At 42.7% G+C, this 18,751-nt stretch overlaps 1 protein-coding gene across 1 annotated transcript in view; it reads right to left on the bottom strand.

Moving 5' to 3' along the window:
• The window catches only part of LOC115783580 (acid-sensing ion channel 1-like), a 77,108-nt gene extending 58,804 nt beyond the window's left edge, over positions 1 to 18,304 (bottom strand). The window contains exons 1-2 of the mRNA XM_030734472.1: positions 17,943 to 18,304; positions 9,070 to 9,265 (exon numbers count right to left, since the gene is read on the bottom strand). Coding sequence (XP_030590332.1) covers positions 9,070 to 9,265; positions 17,943 to 18,304 — 558 coding nt within the window. The remainder of the gene's footprint in view (positions 1 to 9,069; positions 9,266 to 17,942) is intronic.
• Positions 18,305 to 18,751: the final 447 nt, after the last annotated feature.

Genomic DNA, 18,751 nt, shown 5'->3' with positions numbered 1-18,751 from the left:
TTTTAATCGAGTCCCACCCCTAAAAAAAAAAAAAAAAAAATCATCATTTGTTAACATTTCTTTAGTTGAATGTATGAAAAATGCCAAAGATAAAAAGGAGACAGAACAGGAGAAACGTACGATAGCGGGTGTAAAACACAGTGGAGGCTCTATCATGGTTTGGGACTGTTGTAGCCATTTTTTTGTGAGATAGTTGTATGCATTTGGAAACACAAATTTGGTAATTATAAGTAATTCTGCTTGTAATGGAATTGTTAATCAATGACTAATTTGTAGAATAATTTATTGGTTGTGATGTTTGAGGTTTGTATACTGGTAGGAAATGAGGAAAGGGCACCGGAAGTCACTGGACCCTAGAGCAACACAGTTTTTCGACCTACACTACGCTGTACGATGCGGTAAACTAAGTTAAATCAGAAAGGTCAAGATTTCCTTTATGTTTGTACTTTGCTTTCTTCAGTAAAGATACACCAGAAGATTCTTGGACTCAAGACCTTTGTTTACTAACGCGTGTGTGTTGAGTACGAAACACTTGAGGGTCCAGGCTAGGGAGGCAGCCGTGCCGCTGCAGCCACATTAGTCGAAAAACTCGCTATAGTGGAACGACTTGCTGAAAGGCTACCGCTTGCTGTGGAAAGTGTGCCTGGCTTGCCGCAAAGATCCGCAAGGGAAGACGGTGTGGAGCTACAAGGAGCTAACCAATCGGGCTAGCTGGCGGAGGCTACCGAACTTGCTAGCAAAGAGTAAGGAGTACCTTGACGCTGAGTATGCTACGGCAGGAGGCGGTGCTGCAAGTAGAGGTCTGTGCCAAACGAAGAATCCTCTAAAAAAGGTCTGACACACTCTCTCTCTTTATTCCGTTAACTACCTGACGCCACTAATGTTAAACACCATCTGAAGTGAACAAAGTAAGCAGACACTCGGGATTCCGCTCTGAAAATCATTGTGTTTAATTCTACACATAAAGAAACTCCTTTTGCAACTGTTGTGAAGTTTAAGAAGAGTTAGAAGCTGTTGATAATTCGAGGAATTGTAACAGTTTGTGTAGTGATTAAAATAAATGAAGGAATGATCGAAGGAAAAATGATGGCGGAAGGAGGTGCTGTCCCGCGTTCTGACCAAAAGAGGGCGCCAAAGCCCAAGGAAAAGGCGATAGAGGAGAAAATCAAACGGCTGAAAGGAGAGAGAAAGGGAAAGTTGGCACACGTAACCAAACAGAAGAATGACCTGGAGAAACTAAAAGAAAATGAGCACAATGTTGGACTCATTAAAGATCAAGCATTATTGATGTTTGAAAAATCCCTTGGAGAATTTGCACGTCTTAACGAAGAACTGTGTGAATTATTGGATGTGGATGAAAGACAGGTAGATCAAGAGGTTTATGATAAGAGATATTCAGAGTTTAAACTGTTCATACAAGGCGTGAATGAATGGATTGCAAATGTCCATAAAGATCCTCAAGAAGATGTTGATGGAAAGCCATGTGATAATGAATCAGAGGCCTGTTCAGTTGTATGCCATAGCGTATCTAAGGCCAGTTCAGCTGTAAGTCATGTCTCAAGTACTACTTCTGCTAAGCTGAGAATTAAAGCAGAACGTGAAGCGTTGTTGGCAAGAGCAGCAGCAATGAAAAAGAAAGCAGCATTGGAGCAGGAGGAAATTCGTTTAAAATTACAAAGGGAGCAGTTGGATATTGAAACAGAGCTTGCCGCTTCAGATGCCAAATTAAAGGTGTATGAGGAATACGAGGATGCTCGTTCAGTAGATGAACTTTCCGAGCCACTTCCAGGACTCAGGAATTTATCTATGACTGACAAACCAGATAATCTTTACAGCAATGACAATTACGCGCCTCATCAAAGTAAGCCTCTGGTATCCAGTTCAAACCCAGCTGCAAATGTTTCAGAAGAAAGAAAGCTTTGGCCAGGATTGGATGCTAGCAGCGCTGCGCCCCGTCCTGATGATCACGACCATGCTGATATCTCTTCAGACAGCTTGTATGAAGTGCTACGGCGCCAAAATGAAGTCACAGAGATTCTCATTAAACAACAGAGTTTGTCTCAATTGCCTCATAGAGATATACCAATGTTTAGAGGAGATCCTCTGACTTACAAATCCTTCATAAGAGCTTTTGAGCATGCCATCAACAGTAAAACAGACAGCCCTCAAGATCGGTTGTATTATCTCGAACAGTTCACAAGTGGAGAACCACTCGATCTTGTTCGTAGCTGTGAGCACATGAGACCTGACAAAGCTTACAAAGAAGCCAGGGAATTACTTGATCGCCACTATGGAGATGAGTTTACCATCGCCACAGCTTACATCAAGAAGGCAATGGAATGGCCTCAAATAAAACCTGAAGACAGAAAGGGATTGAACGCCTTTGCTTTGTTCTTGATTGGATGTCGTAACACACTGAATGATGTAGACTACATGGACGAAATGAACAATCCAACAAACATGAAGTGCATTTTGTCTAAGCTTCCATTTAAACTGAAGGAAAGATGGAGAAGCTATGCTTATGATATCCAAGAAAAAACAAGAAAAAGAGCTAGATTTACAGATTTAGTGGAGTTTGTTTACTGTCAAGCAAAGGTAGCAAATGACCCACTCTTTGGAGATATTCTGGATTCCACTGCAGGGAATCAGAAAGGCTTGAAAAGAAAACCTAACATTGTCAAAGGTGAATCTAAAGGAAGCAGTTTTGCTGTGGACGTCTCTACTGAGAAGAACGCCAGTAAACGCCAGCTTGAAAAAACAACAGTTTCAGTCAAGACTGCAAGCGTTTTCCAAAATCCATGTCTTTACTGCCAAAGGAACCATGCACTCATTGTGTGCAGCAAGATCAAAGAGCAGCCTTTGAAAGACAGAATACAGTTCCTGAAAATGGTTGGTCTTTGCTTTGCATGTCTAACAGCAGGTCATCGGGCCAAGGACTGTAGAAAAAGAACCTCATGCCCAGAGTGCTCCCTCAAGCACCCAGCAATCCTGCACGTGGTAAAGGATGTTAAATCAGATTTGAACAGCACAACTGGTGGCTTGCAAGGCACAGGTGAGGTCACAAGTGCTCTTGTGTCAGGAGAGAGTATAAGCAAGAACACTGGGGCTAGTGAGTGTATTCTTCCTATTGTACCTGTGCAGATAAAACACAAAAGGGACTCAAGGATGATCGAGACCTATGCCTTCCTAGACCAAGGAAGCACGGCAACTTTCTGTACGGAAGACCTAGCCAGCAAGTTGAACATCAGAGGCAGAAAGACAGAGTTCATCCTTCGCACGATGGCAACCGAACAGAAAGTAAGTAGCTGTGTGCTTACTGATCTAGAAGTGTGTGGCTTAGGGAAGCAAGACTTCATCCAGTTGCCCAACGTGTATACTCAGCCAGAAATCCCTGCAAAGAAAGCCAATATACCTCAGAAGAGTGGTTTGGCAAGGTGGCCTTACCTGAGCAGAGTCCATCTCCCAAACCTTGAAGCAGAAATTGGTCTTCTCATCGGTTCCAATGTCTACAAGGCCATGGAACCATGGGAGATCATCAATAGTCAGAATGATGGACCGTATGCTGTAAAGACGGTGCTCGGGTGGGTTGTCAATGGGCCAATTAGTAGATGCACAGAGAAAGAGGCTGAAGACAACAAAGAACAAAGTTTCCTTGTCAATCGTATCTCTGTGATGAACATTGAAGATATGCTGGTGAAGCACTATAACGCTGACTTCCCAGAAAACCGGTGTGACGACCGGCGAGAAGACTCTGAACAGGACAGGCAGTTCATGCATACAGTGGCAACATCAGCACAACTCATTGATGGCCATTTCTGCATTAAGCTGCCGTTGAAGGATGACAAAGTGAAGATGCCATGTAACCGTGGTATTGCTGAACAGCGACTTAACTCACTAAAGAGGAAATTCAGCAGAAATACAGACTTTGCCCAAGAATACAGAACATTCATGAGCAACATACTTGAGAAGGGCTATGCAACACAAGTTCCTGAACAGCAGCTGAGTCGCAGTGATGGAAGGGTGTGGTTTATCCCACACCACGGCGTGTACCACCCGAGGAAGAAGAAGCTGCGAGTAGTTTTTGACTGCGCCGCAACTTACCGAGGAGTGTCGCTGAATGACCAATTGTTGCAAGGACCAAACCTGACAAACACACTCATTGGCGTACTGCTAAGATTCAGGCAGGAGCCCGTCGCCATGATGGCAGACATAGAGTCCATGTTCTACCAGGTGCGGATACCTGATAATGATGCGGACCTGCTACGCTTCCTCTGGTGGCTGGATGGTGATACAAATTTGGAACCAGCTGAGTACAGAATGTGTGTGCATCTATTTGGCGCAACATCGTCTCCCAGCTGTGCGTCATACGCAGTAAGAAAAACAGCAGAGAATGCATTAACACAGACCTCAGCAGAAGCAGTGCAGACAATTCTCAAGAATTTCTATGTCGACGATTGCTTGAAGTCTGTTCCCACAGAGGACCAAGCAGTTGCTCTTGTCAAGGAACTGATGACGTTATGCACTGGCGGTGGTTTCCACTTAACCAAGTGGATCAGCAACAGTAAGGCCCTACTGTGCTCAATACCTGAACATGAGCGAGCTGCTGAGGTCAAAGATCTAGACCTAGAGAACGACGAATTGCCAGTAGAACGGGCACTGGGCATGCAGTGGTGCACCAGTACAGACAGCTTCAAATTCAAGACACACCTGCCAGATAAGCCATGTACAAGAAGAGGCATCTTAGCCTTCGTCAGTACAGTGTACGACCCCATGGGCTTCCTAGCACCACTCCTGCTACCTGTGAAGCGTATTCTGAGAGACCTCTGTAAAGAGAAAAGAGATTGGGATGAAGAAATCCATGGAAGGCCACGCAAGACATGGCTGGATTGGTTAGCACACCTCCACAAGCTTTCAGATCTAAAGGTTAGCAGATGTTTTAAACCTGCCACCTTTGGTCTAGCAAAGACTGCTCAAATCCACCACTTCTCAGATGCCAGTCAGGATGGTTATGGCGTTGTGTCATATCTTTTGTTGACAAATGGACAAGGTGAGAAGCATGTATCATTCTTGATGGGAAAGTCCAGAGTCGCTCCACTCAAACAGATCACGATTCCCAGAATGGAATTGACGGCAGCGATGGTGGCAGTCAAGGTAGATCGTATGCTGAAAAGAGAACTTGAAACTCCCTTGATGGAATCGATCTTTTGGACAGATAGTACGACAGTACTAAAGTACATTCGAAATGACACACTTCGTTTCAAAACGTTTGTAGCCAACAGAGTTTCGTACATAAGAGAAGCAACAACGCCAGCCCAGTGGAAGTATGTCAACACGGCTCAAAATCCGGCAGATCAGGCTTCAAGGGGCTTGAAGTTCGAGAGTTTCATTAAAAACGGGAGCTGGTTTCATGGGCCCAAGTTCCTGACTGGTGAGTGGCCAGACCAGCCTGAGCAAACCTACCTCACGGAAGATGATGCTGAGATTAAGACATCGGCTGCAGTATCATGCTCAGTTCAGGAGGAGTGCAAAGAGCCACTGAACAAACTCGTGGAGTATTATTCCAGTTGGCACAAGCTTAAAAAGGCCATTGCTTGGATTTTACGTCTAAAGGAGTCATTGAGGTATTTATGTGAGAAAAGGAAAGAACTGGAACGAACCATGCAACAATCTAAAGAAGGTCCGGAAAGGCAAAGAGACATTATCGAACAGCATATGGTGACATGTAAGAAGAACCTAGCTAAAGGAATTCTTACGGTTGAAGATCTAGCCAGAGCTGAAACAGAAATGATTAAATACAGTCAGAAACAGACCTATGCAGAAGAGATAAAGGCTTTGCTGCTTGGAAACATGCAAGTGAAAAGAAACAGTTCAATCTTCAAACTGGATCCATACCTGGATAATGGTGTGCTGAGGGTAGGAGGGCGTCTGAGCAAATCAGCGATGCCCGAAGAGGCCAAGCATCCCGCTATTCTACATAAACAGCATGCAGTAGCCCGCCTTATTCTCCACCACATCCACCAAGAAGCTGGACATGGAGGCAGAAACCATGTCTTGGCCAAATTACGGCAACGCTATTGGATACCAAGGGCCAATGCAGCAGTGAGAAGGGTGATCTCAGAGTGTAACCTCTGTAGAAGACTGTATGCAAAGGCAGGAGAGCAGAAGATGGCAGACTTGCCACCGGATCGGCTACTGCCAGACAAGCCACCCTTTACTAACACTGGTGTAGATTATTTTGGCCCGTTTGAGGTCAAAAGAGGGCGTGTTAAAGTCAAGTGCTATGGAGTGCTTTTTACATGCTTAACTACAAGAGCAGTGCATATTGAAATAGCCCATTCCCTTGACACAGGCTCGTGTATTAATGCTTTACGGCGTTTTCAAGCCAGAAGAGGGCAAGTGTCAATCATTCGTTCCGACAATGGCACGAACTTTGTCGGTGCTGAACGAGAGCTACGAGAGGCATTGGCAGAGCTGGACCAGTCTCTTATCAATGAAGCAATGGTGAAAAAAGGCGTGCAGTGGATTTTCAACCCACCTGCTGCTTCCCACCATGGCGGCATTTGGGAGCGTCAAATCCGCACAGTGAGGAAAGTGTTGAGCTCCGTCGTGAGGCAACAGCAGCTAGATGATGAAGGGCTACAGACTTTACTGTGCGAAGTTGAGAGCATTATCAATGGAAGACCCTTGACTACAAACACAGACCACCCAAATGACCTAGAGCCACTGACGCCAAACCACCTCCTCCTAATGAAGGCACAGCCTAACTTTCCACCCGGTGTATTCAATAAAAATGATCTCTACGTCCGCCGTCGTTGGAGACAAATTCAATACTTGGCTGATCTGTTCTGGCAAAGGTGGACTCGTGAATATCTCCCTCTGCTGCAAGAACGGCAAAAGTGGCACATCCAGAAGAGGAGCTTCACAGTTGGAGATGTCGTCCTGGTCATTGACTCAACCCTGCCAAGGAACTCTTGGACATTAGGAAGAATCACCAGAGTGGTACCAGATTCTGAAGGGGTCGTTCGAAGTGCCGAGGTCAAAACGAAGACAAGCATCATTCAAAGACCCATAACTAAACTTTGCTTCTTGCAGGGAGAAGATTGAAGCTTGAGAGAAGAATGAAGACCAGATTAGTTTAGAACTGGTTAGGAAAGACTGTTATTTCTTTGCTAATGTTATTCGTAAAGGGATGAAACCTGTTAAGAAATATTAGTTGATCAGTGTAAATGGCTCCAATTTAAGTTTAAGTTGGTAATTGATATGCTGAGGCATAGTCAATTAGGGGGCGGGATATGTTGTAGCCATTTTTTTGTGAGATAGTTGTATGCATTTGGAAACACAAATTTGGTAATTATAAGTAATTCTGCTTGTAATGGAATTGTTAATCAATGACTAATTTGTAGAATAATTTATTGGTTGTGATGTTTGAGGTTTGTATACTGGTAGGAAATGAGGAAAGGGCACCGGAAGTCACTGGACCCTAGAGCAACACAGTTTTTCGACCTACACTACGCTGTACGATGCGGTAAACTAAGTTAAATCAGAAAGGTCAAGATTTCCTTTATGTTTGTACTTTGCTTTCTTCAGTAAAGATACACCAGAAGATTCTTGGACTCAAGACCTTTGTTTACTAACGCGTGTGTGTTGAGTACGAAACACTTGAGGGTCCAGGCTAGGGAGGCAGCCGTGCCGCTGCAGCCACAGGGACTGCATTTCAGCCAGTGGTGATCTTGCAGAAAAAGATCAGATTTTGATTGGCAATGGCTTCATTTATTTATTTACATATTTATTTACAGTTTTGAGGACAGTTTGGAATTTTTTAATTCATTTCTTTTTTGCCTTTATCAATTTTTGGTAGGACAGTAGAGCAGACAGGAAAGGAGGGAGAGAGAGGGGGAATGATATACAGGAACTAACCCAGTGTGAAATTAAACCTGGGTCCCTGCAGTAGCCTTTCAGCATCTGGGTCACCCACTCAACCTGGTGAGCTATACCAGTGCCCCAGGTAGTGGCTTCATTCTTCAGCATGACAATGATCCCAAACACACTGTCAGTGCAGTAAAAGCATAACTGAATAGAAAGAAAAAAAAATCACACAATGGAACACTATCAGTCATGGATTGGCCTCCCCAGAGCCTGGATCTCAGCATTATTGAAGCAGTGTGGGATCATCTTGACAAAGAACATACCAAAAGGCAGCCAACATCCAAAGAAGAGCTTTGAATGTCCTTCAAGAAGCCTGGAGGACTATTCCTGGCGACTGCTTAAAGAAATTACAAGTAAGCTTGCCTAAGAGAGTTCAGGCTGTATTGAAGAATAAAAGGTGGTCATACCAAATATTGACTCTCAAGCTTGTTAGAATTCTATAAACTCTCTTTTTTCCTTATATACTGTATTTCCATGTATGTTTTTACATGTTTCAATAAATTGCTGCACCCATTTTCCTAGAAAAATATAAAGAAATGAGAGGTGGCTCAAGACCTTTGCATCCTAGTGTATAAGTGTGCAAAAGTCAATGACTGGAAGTGATTGTCAATACTGGGTTATCGTGACAACCCTACTCTGGACTCTATCCTTTTTTTGTTCCAGTTGTGAAATCTGTGGAGTGCAAAGCATACTGCAATATGTATGGATGAATGTGCAGGACTGCCAATGACTCAGTATAGGAATGACTCGGTCAGCAGACGTGCGCATCAAAAATTCACATGCACTCAAGAAAAAGGAGAAAAAAAGTGCTTTGCCAAAAAAATAAAATAAAATAAAATAAGCCCTAGGCCTAGTGTAATTAGAACAAAATTTAACACAGTGATATTTTTTTTTCTTTTTTGTCTGTTCCTGTTTAATATAGCACTCTATCAATTAAATTTCATCTTTGAATAAGCTTTGGATGACATGAGACATTTGTGGCTTTTCAGACAGCTATTCTGTCGGATATATTAGAGGTTTAGGGAAAAATTCCCAGCCATAATTATAGCTTGGTTGTTCCAAACTAGTAATTATAGTAACAATGTGACTTGAGCATAATCCTTTAATAATCTTTGGAGCAAATCTTCTTGAGAGATGACTTACCACTTTGAAGTCCTCTGCTCTGCACTCGGTGCCGTGGAAGTGGCAGGAGAGCAGCATGTCTTTGATATCGTGGCCAGTGCGGTCGTAGAATTCCCGCATGTTGAAGGGTCTCGGCTTAAAGTTGCGGAAATCAGCTTTGACCTTGAGGCTCTCCAGAACGCTCTCCTCCACAAGGTGTGTGTCTCTGATTTCATACCTTTAAACACAGATAGAGGCGGCAAGTTCATTTCAAATTTCATGTCCCATGGTTTGGCATGGACTGAAGAGTTTGCTTGAGCAGCACATCTCTGCAGTGAACAATCATTCCCTTATGATAGACTTCATAAAAAGTGAATTTCAGCCTTATATATTTTTTTTTTTTGCACACTTCAAGAAAATGTACGAGTCTCTATATCAGTGAACTTTTAAGCTGCTGAACCAGAGCTAAAAATAATAGTGCAGAATGAATCAAAAGGGGCAGAAAACAGACAATAAAAATGTACAAGATGGGTTTTCTGTGACATTTTCCACCTTTCAAAAAAAAGTGTAAAGTTTTATTTTATATTACAGTTCATAATAAAGTTGAAACAGGAGCTGTACAAGTCCATAAACCCGGTCATCCATTCACTCCAGCAGCTCCAGGCTGCACAGTATTTCAACTCCAGTCCCACTTACCTCGGTTCAAATATGAGCCAGCTTTATGTTAACTGGATTGTTTTGACTGTGAGAACATTTGGTTAAACTTTCATGTGAATTTTTAAGCTGATCTTCTCCTTCAAAAGTAAGTGTAACTAAACTTTTTAAATCTGTGGCAGAGGTATGGAGAGAAAAAAAGAAATTTATCAGGACAATGAAATTGTAAGTTAACGTCAGGGTCACAGTTCAGCTGGTAGACCAAGCCATAACAGAATTACCACCATGTTTGAAAGATGAGCTGTTATGGTGGGGGTCATGAGGCCTTTTTTCCCCACATGTTGCTCTATCATTTTGATAGAAGCTGATTTTTGTTTTATCATTCCACAAAAGTTTGTTCTATAACTGAGATTGTGGACACTAACAAAGAAACGTGCACCCATCTTGGAAGAAATTGCCAGCGAGCAGTTCATGAACTAATAAATATCGTCATGGTCCCTTTTATATGTGCTGGTTTGTTGTGCTTCTTTAAGTTTCTCAATTTGCTCCTGCCTCCTGTATTTCCCCGTCTCTGTCTTCATGCTTTAGAGCAGAGGTCCCCAACCCCCGGGCCGTGGACCGGTACCGGGCCGTGGGACATTTGGTACCGGGCCGCATATAAAGAATAAATAACTTAAATTATTTCCGTTTTACTTATTATCTGCGCCTAAACTATATTTTATTTTGAAAAATGGGCGGATTCGCTCCGTTACTTCCCTCCATGACTTCCTCTTGACGTGTCAAGACGTTTCTGCTCACATGATACGTCACCGCTAAAATTAAACCCAGAAGCTTCAGGCCTGTCTAACGAAATCGGTTGGTTGACCTACATAACGCTTCTTTAAATTTTTGAGTGCTCAACAAGAGTAGAAAAGCGCTATGTAAGAACTAGTCCATTTACCATTTTTATTTATCAACACCGGGGATAGCAGTGAGGTAGACCCAGCCATCAAACTGACTCTCCAGCGCTTGACACCGCGGCTCTGCAGCCACGCTCCATGTGAAATCGGCCGAACCCAGTCAAACCAGAAGCCAGCAAAAATGAGTATCAGAGAAACAAGCTCAGGGGGCTTACACTGATTCAGTGTTATGGTGAGTTGTATTTTTCATGCGCTTTATACAGTAAAAATCACCTAAGTCGAAGTCGCACAAATCGGGTTTTCGCTCTAGTTGGATGGCATCTGCAGGTCCTGATTTTTCCTAACATTAATTCCAATAAAATCATCACATAAATCCGTCGGATATTCACCTACCTCGGATGAAAAATCTGGTCCCATTGTAATAAATTTCCAGTTAAATGTGATCGCATAAACTGGATGAGTTTAGCGCTAAAACCCTCCTCAGCTCCTGTCCGCCCACTTCCATGCATCGGCTCGTTCGTGCACAACTACACACACACTAACAACGCCTGGAAATTGTTTTAGTGTTTATATCAGTTCATTTCACCGGGGACAATCGTGGCAAGTGTAAGCTACAAACGTGCACTTACGAGTAAAATTTCAGATTATAAAATTTGCAGAAGCAAATTCATAGATGAAGCAGAAGCCATTGCAGCGAAATTCGATAATAGACCCCAAACTGGGCCATTTGAATCCGACTGAGGTGATTTCTACTGTATTTGTTTTTGCGGTGTATCTTATTTTGAAGGCATGTTTTACCATGGCTCTAACAGCTGACCAGGGAGCGCTGTGGGCAGAGAGCCTGTTATTCATGTTGAGGCGGGATGTTACGAGAACGCTGCTGATAGAGTTGCATACGAATACAAAGTGGATTCCCGTTTTTTATTATTATACGTAGAAAATATCACACTTGGTTATGGTCGTATCATTTATTTTGACGTATTTATTCGCCACACCTTAAAAGCCGGTCCGTGGAAATATTTTCTAACACTAAACCGGTCCGCGGCTCAAAAAAGGTTGGGGACCACTGCTTTAGAGCATTAGGAAAAATCAAACAAGATACACAAAAACTTTCTGTTTTTGTTCCTGTCCTCTCTGCCCCACCTGTGTCTCATTATACAAATCAGCCCTCTGTGTTTGTGGATACACTCACCAGCCAATTCATTAGTTATACTTTGCTGGTACCAGACTGGACCCTCTTTTGCTTTCAGAACTGACTGAATTCTTTGTGGCATGTACGATTCAACAAGGTGCTGGAAACATTCCTTAGAGATTTTGTTCCATATTGACATGACAGCATCACACAGTTGCCTCAGATTTGCTGGCTGCACATCCAATCTCCTGTTCCACCACATCCCAAAGAGGCTCAATTGGACTGAGAAAAAGGTGGCTGTGGAGGTCATTTGAGTACAGTGATCTCACTGCCATCATCAAGAAACCAGTTTGAGATGATCTGAGCTTTGTGGCATGGTGCTTTATCCTGCTGGAAGCAGACATCAGAAGATAGGAACACTGTGGTCATAAAGGGACAGACATGGTCAGCAGCAATACTCAGGTAGGCTGCCCACCACCAACCTGAACCACTGGTACAAGGTAGGATGGATCCATGTTTTCATGCTGTTTATGTCAAATTCTGACCCTACCATTCAAATGTTGCAGCAGAACTTGAGACTCAGACCAATTTTTAAGGTCTTCTTTTATCCAATTTTGGTGAGCCCATGTGAATGGTAGCTTCAGTTTCCTGTTCTTATCTGACAGCAGTGGTCTTCTGGTGCTATAGCTCATCTGCTTCAAGGTTCGATCTGTTGTGCACTCAGAGATGCTCTTCTGCATAGTTTTGTTGTAACGAGTGGTTATTTGAGTTATTGTTGCCTTCCTATCAGCTCAAAGCAGTCTGGCCATTCTGCTTTCACTTCTGCTATCAGCAAGGCACGTTCTCCCAGAGAACTGCCATTTACTGGATATTATATTTGGGTCATTCTCTGTAAACCTTGTAAAGATGGTTGTATGAGAAAATCTCAGTAGATCAGCAGTTTCTCAAAAACTCAGAGCAGCTCGTCTGGCACCAACAACATTGCCACATTCAAAGTCACTTAAATCACCTTTCTTCCCCATTCGGATGCTCAGTTTGAACTTTAGCAAGTCATCGTGACCATCCCTGCATGCCTAGATGCATTGAATTACTGCCAAGTATTCACATTGAATAGGAGTACCTAATTGAGTGTATAGTCTTGTCCTTTTGTCAGATTGCCTTTTTACCTTCAGAATCTGTGTCCTTGTGCTTCATTCACATATCAGTTTTAGCCACTTTAGGCCAGTTAGCAACAGTCAGCTAGCTAGCAAACCTAGCATAGTCATTGTGAGCATCTTGGACTATTAATAAAGTAAGTAAGTAGGTAAGTAGCATTCACTCTTTGGCCCCAAAGCAGCTATAACTGATATTTGAAAAGTTGCTAATGGTGGACACCTTCACAGGATGCTGAGGGAAAGTACAGTAAATAATAAAAAGCTAACTTTTTGAGGCCTTTGCAAAAGTCCAGAAGAAATACAAACTCCACAAAAAACAGGTTCAGGAAGCCTGAGAAAACAACAGGAGTAAACAGAGTCTGACAGTGAACAAAGGTGAAAATAGGACCATATATGCACAGGAGGCAGCTTAACCAACTAGACTGGGCACATGTAGAAACATCTGAGGTGGTGCAGACAGTCACAAGGGAAGGAAATCAAGTAGAAGAAAACAAGACACAGGTTGAAACAATCAGGGAATCAGTGGGAAGACAAAGACAGGAAGTAATGGTTCAGGCAAGGAAGTGTAATTACAGGATTTAAAAACCATGAAAACAAGGTACTAACACATAGACAGGACAAACAGAGGCAAAGACAGAAGACAGGAACACTGTCTTCCGTCAATAGGGATACTGGGAGGATAGCAACATTAAAAACACAAGATAGAACATTAAAAGAAAACTCAAAACAGAAAATATTTCTCTGTTTTAGCATTTAATGGCCATACTAATGAGAATTTTGCAGCTGAAATATCTTAGCACATACCTCTGCCTCATCAATAGCCTGGCATTCAGTTACATTTTTGTTGGTTTCGTCTGCTTCTCCCGACAGACTCTTAAATCTAAAGCCCTGTGAGTAACGTAGTGGGTAGCCAGACAACCCACATCATATGCAGCATTATTGGTAGCACTGGGAAATTTACTTTCATTTAATGGAGCTCACAAAAATCTGACCATGCTGCCTTGTATTAAAAGTGAGCAGAATAGCTGTAAATGCACCCGCTCTCCAGCCTCGCTGTGATCTCCCACTGTGCTATTATTAAAAATGTCACCATTTTAATGGACTCACCAAAAAGCAGACTATTCTAGCCCCCCCACCCCCACCCCCCAGCAAACACTGCCTCAAATGAAAGGACTTTTAGATATTTCTCATATGAATGTACTGTGAATATGGTCTTTTATTGAACTTTTGTGGCAAATACTAATAATACACACCAAGTGTTTTATGTGCTACATGAATAAGAATGAGATCTGGTAGCTTCTTACTTTAAAACAGAGCCAGTAATGTGCAATTACATTGAGCTATTAAATTTCTTATAAAACCTAGATGCAGCAATGCTTTTCTTTTTCATTTTGTGGAGGGCAAAAGGGCATCTAACAAAGTGAAATCATCAAAACAACAGATCAATAACAACTAGCCTCATTCTGGTTTTAAAATTAGTTCATAGATTTTATTATTAAGATGGGGTAGGGAGCATTTTTGTTTGATTGAAAGTGAACTTAATTGAGGAGAGGCATTGACTCTCTGCTGTTTGTATTGTGGACAGACCTGCCAAGAAGGCACTTATGAGATAAAATCCCATAAGTACAAGCTGACGGGATCAGCAAAGACTGACACTTCAGTATGTGCACAGCTTAAATATCATGCCACAAGACATTTCCCAGACCAGTGACTCCAAACATGGGAAGTAGGCGGCGAACAGTCTTAAATGGATTTCATGCCACAAGCACTTTCATTTCTGGCCGGGGTATAACAGCTAAGTGTGCTGTTGCATCGCCTCTCTACCTTGCCAAGGGAGGCAGGATAATGAGCACTAAACCTACTTCAGAGTGTAAGAGTTGAGATAAGTACATGTAAAAAGAAACTTAGAAGGAAATTCAACCTCCTTCTGCTTTGGTGTTTAACTTTGAAAAATCTTCTTTGTGAACTGCTGCCTTGAAACGTGAGATTAGGAGATGTATTCATGGAGAAAAATCCAGATGGCAAGTGTTGATTATCAGCCACACCAGCCTCACAGGAAAACAATGCTAATTTTAGTCTTCAATCTGGGATTTTTGTTAAAGATTTAGAAAAGAAGTTGTCTGTATCCCCAAGTTAAAGTAAATCCACCAGATGTTGAGTCTTCTACTTGATCTCTAACAGACAGCATGTTCAAGACTCACATAATCTAACGAGTACTCTTTCGTGTTTTTGATCATGCAGATGAAACAACGGTCAACACTCTCCTGAAATGCTCTCAAGCCCTGATTGTAGTGAATGTCACCATCTTGCTAATTGTTTCATTATTGCTGCCTCTGCTGACATTTGGGGGGGGGGATTATAACACAACAGGGAAAGCAATCAAACAGCTTCTTAAGCAAGGATGAGCACAGCCTCTTATTCTCCCCTGCCTCTTCATCAGCCCTGCACATGATCATAATCAGTATTCATTCTGAACACCTCTATAGTATCCCACCTACCATAAAATCAAATCTTCTGAGTGGACTTAATATGCAGCAGTGGAGTTTTGGCAAAGTTTCACTAACATGAAGGATTTAAATGTATGAACGACAAAATATCCACAGCATCTGCCATTTCACTTGTAATCAAAGGAAGCAGACTCTCCACATCTTTCCCCCCTGTGCATACTGTACAGTACAACGCTGCTTCCAGCTCCATTACCCAGAGCCTTCAGCTGCACCAACAAGACGGCTGGAGTTTTCTGATTAGTACGCCTCAGTTAATTCAAGCCTGCCAAGCGAGCTCTCTCAAAGCACTGAATCACTCAACAAGGTATGAGCTATTAGAGCTTGTTGGATAAAGAAGGTCAAATTGGCAGTGGGGGATGAAGAATTCAAGCCTCTGCTTAAAGCTGGGGTAGGCTTTGAAGGCGGGGCCCACTGGACATTAAGAAATCCAGATTAACCTTTCGGTACATTGCAAATTAAGTGATCTAAGAAGGGACTAGACTACTGCACCTCTTCTAGCCTGTAATGCACAAATTTGGCCACAGAGCTCATAGAAAGAGTAAACTTATTTTTAGTGCTTATGCCATGTTCATCAGGTGGGAGGGGTTTAGAGGGAAAGTTTTGATTCCTTTTTTCATAGATTTCTGCCAGCTTTAAGTAACAGTGCTGCAATGTGGACTTAATATGCAGCAGTGGAGTTTTGGCGAAGCAGCAGAGGGACTACCATCCACTTGTCATCAGTGGTGCTGAGGTGGAAAGAGTGGACACTTTCAAATACTTGGGAGTGACCATCTCACAGGACCTGTCCTGGACTCATCACATAAACATCACTGTGAAGAAGGCCAGACAGCATCTCTACCTCCTCAGGCGGCTGAGAGACTTCAAGCTCCCACTCAAGGTGCTCAGGAACTTTTACACCTGCACCATCGAGAGCATCATGCGTGGGAGCATCACCACCTGGATGGGAAACTGCACCAAGCAGGACTTCATGGCCCTAAAAAGGGTGGTTCGCTCAGCTGAACGGACCATCAGAACCACCCTCCCCAACCTGCAGGACATTTACACCAAGCAGTGCATGCTGAGGGCCATGAAGATCCTAAAACAGCCCAGCCACCCCGGACACTCTCTCTTCTCCCTGCTCCCATCAGGCCGGCGTTACCGCTGCCTGAGGGCTAAGACTGAAAGGTTGAAGAAGAGTTTTTACCCACAAGCCATCCGTCTGCTCAACTCTGAGCCCTAACTGGACCATTATTGCACAATGTAAATATTATAATTTATAAAAGTGTGTATAGTGTATAGTATATAGAGTATAGTGTATAGTGTGAATTACTTTTTTTTTAAATTTTTATTCTTCTTATTTATATGTGTGTGTATATATGGTTGCAGGTACAAAATACATTTCACTGTGCATTGTACTGTGTATAACTGTGCATGTGACAAATAAACATTATCTTAATCTTAATCTTAATCTTAATGTAAAACCACTCCATTCCTGCACTGAAACTATCGCCTGAAAGTATGCATGCATTATTATAAAAATATATCTGAATGGTCAAAATGCAGAATATTAGCCACTTTGACAGTCACAGTATAATCATGAAAAGGCCTGTTTAGTCTGGGATAACTTTTTTTTAAATGAGAACATTAGATGGTATATTTAAAATCTTAAAATGTGAAGTAACCCCATCCATACATCCATTCACTTGACCGCTAATCCAATTCAGGGTTATAACAGTTCTTTGGTGGTTCTCATCTATCACAGGGAAAGAGGCAGCTGTCAGTGTGTCACCGTCTGAAGAAACCATCCATTCATTTTCTTTGGCTTATCCAATACAGGGTTGTGTGGGGGAGGAAGAGGTTGGTGCTAGGATGTACCCCACCTTCTTCCCTGTGACAGGTCACCATTCTATCACAGGGCTAACAAGCATTCACACCTACAGCCAATTATAACCTAACATGCATGTCTATACACATTTGTACAGGAAGAAGCCAGAGAACCGAGCAAGAACCCACGCACAGGGAGAACATGCAAACTCAGAAGGTCAGACGGTGGATTCGAACCCAGGTGTTTTCTTGCTGTAAGGAAGGGGCGTCCAAACTTCCGGCCCGCGAATGGATGTCAAAAATAACATACAATTTGGCCCTTTAAGTTACTTTTTTGACATTTCTCCTTACCCTCTAATTAAGAGGGTTAAGTTACTTTTTTGACATTTCTCCTTACCCTCCAATTAAGAGGGTTAAGCAAATGTCAAAAAATTAACTTAAAGGGCCAAATGGTATGTTATTTTTGACATCCAATCCGGCCCGCGGGCCGCAAGTTTGGTCACCCCTGCTGTAAGGAAACAGTGCTAACCACTGCACCACTGTGTTCAGAAGCGCTAAATGCAGGTTATTGATAGTACCATAAAAAAATTAATTTTGTACTTTTAGGCCTACTTACAGTTAAAAAAAAAAAAAAACATAAAGCGGGTTATGTAAAAATGTAATGCTGAAAGGAAAACACTTCAATGCAATAATAATAAATACCCATTATTACAGAGTTGGACATTAAATTCTGAGCACTTTCTAATAACTTTTCTTCGACAGTTACCTCTGGTTGAGAAGGGCCAGCAGCTCCCCTACGTGAAACAAGTCGTTGCTTGTCATCCGGCTGAAGCGGAAAGCGTTCAGGTTGCAAAAAGTGACGGCGGGGAACGTCATGATGGGGGTCGTGACCTCATCTAGTTTGGTGACGTGCGGGTACTCAAGGTAGAAGTGGATCCGATCCACGCACGCATACAGCAAGAAGGTCAGAGAGCCCAAGAAAAACAGGAGCCACAGGCAGCGTTTGACGCAGAACCGCTCGTACGTGAAGATGTGAGAGATTCCGTGCAGGGTCGAGCTGTGCGCAAAAACTTCTAAGGGTGGAGGTTGATTTGAGTCAATTTCTTCGGTTTCCACTTTGAGATCCATCGTTCACTGTGCAGCCCTCTCGAGCTGAATGCCAGAGTCAGAAAACGCGCTTGAAAACAGAAAATATTCATTCACCTGTGGCACAAATTGTCATTATCCACGCAAACAGGTAGAAGCGTGCAGATAACCTCTTTGTCACCTGGTGCCGTTTGGTCGCCATCACTCATGTAGACTGACAAAACATTTTAAGCTTTAATGAAAGTCAGGCGAGCGAGAGATGTGTGCAGTAGTAGCGCCTTTGAAAAAAGCACAATGACTCAATGCGTGCATAACCGAGACGCCAAAGCGAATGTCCATCACCGCTGCGCTACAGTGATGTTTTGCAGGTTTCTCACTGAGCTACAGAAAAGCAAAGAAAAATATAAGGGTTGACAAAGTGTTTCATCATCCTGGGAATTCGTTGGGTGACTATAAGTCCAGTGAAGCACGCATCCCTCCTGCACGACA

This window comes from Archocentrus centrarchus, chromosome 7 (genome assembly GCF_007364275.1).
Source record: "Archocentrus centrarchus isolate MPI-CPG fArcCen1 chromosome 7, fArcCen1, whole genome shotgun sequence".
Classification (NCBI taxonomy): Eukaryota; Metazoa; Chordata; class Actinopteri; order Cichliformes; family Cichlidae; genus Archocentrus; species Archocentrus centrarchus.
Note: the sequence above shows the minus strand (reverse complement) of the source record. Positions and strands in the feature narration are given on the sequence as shown.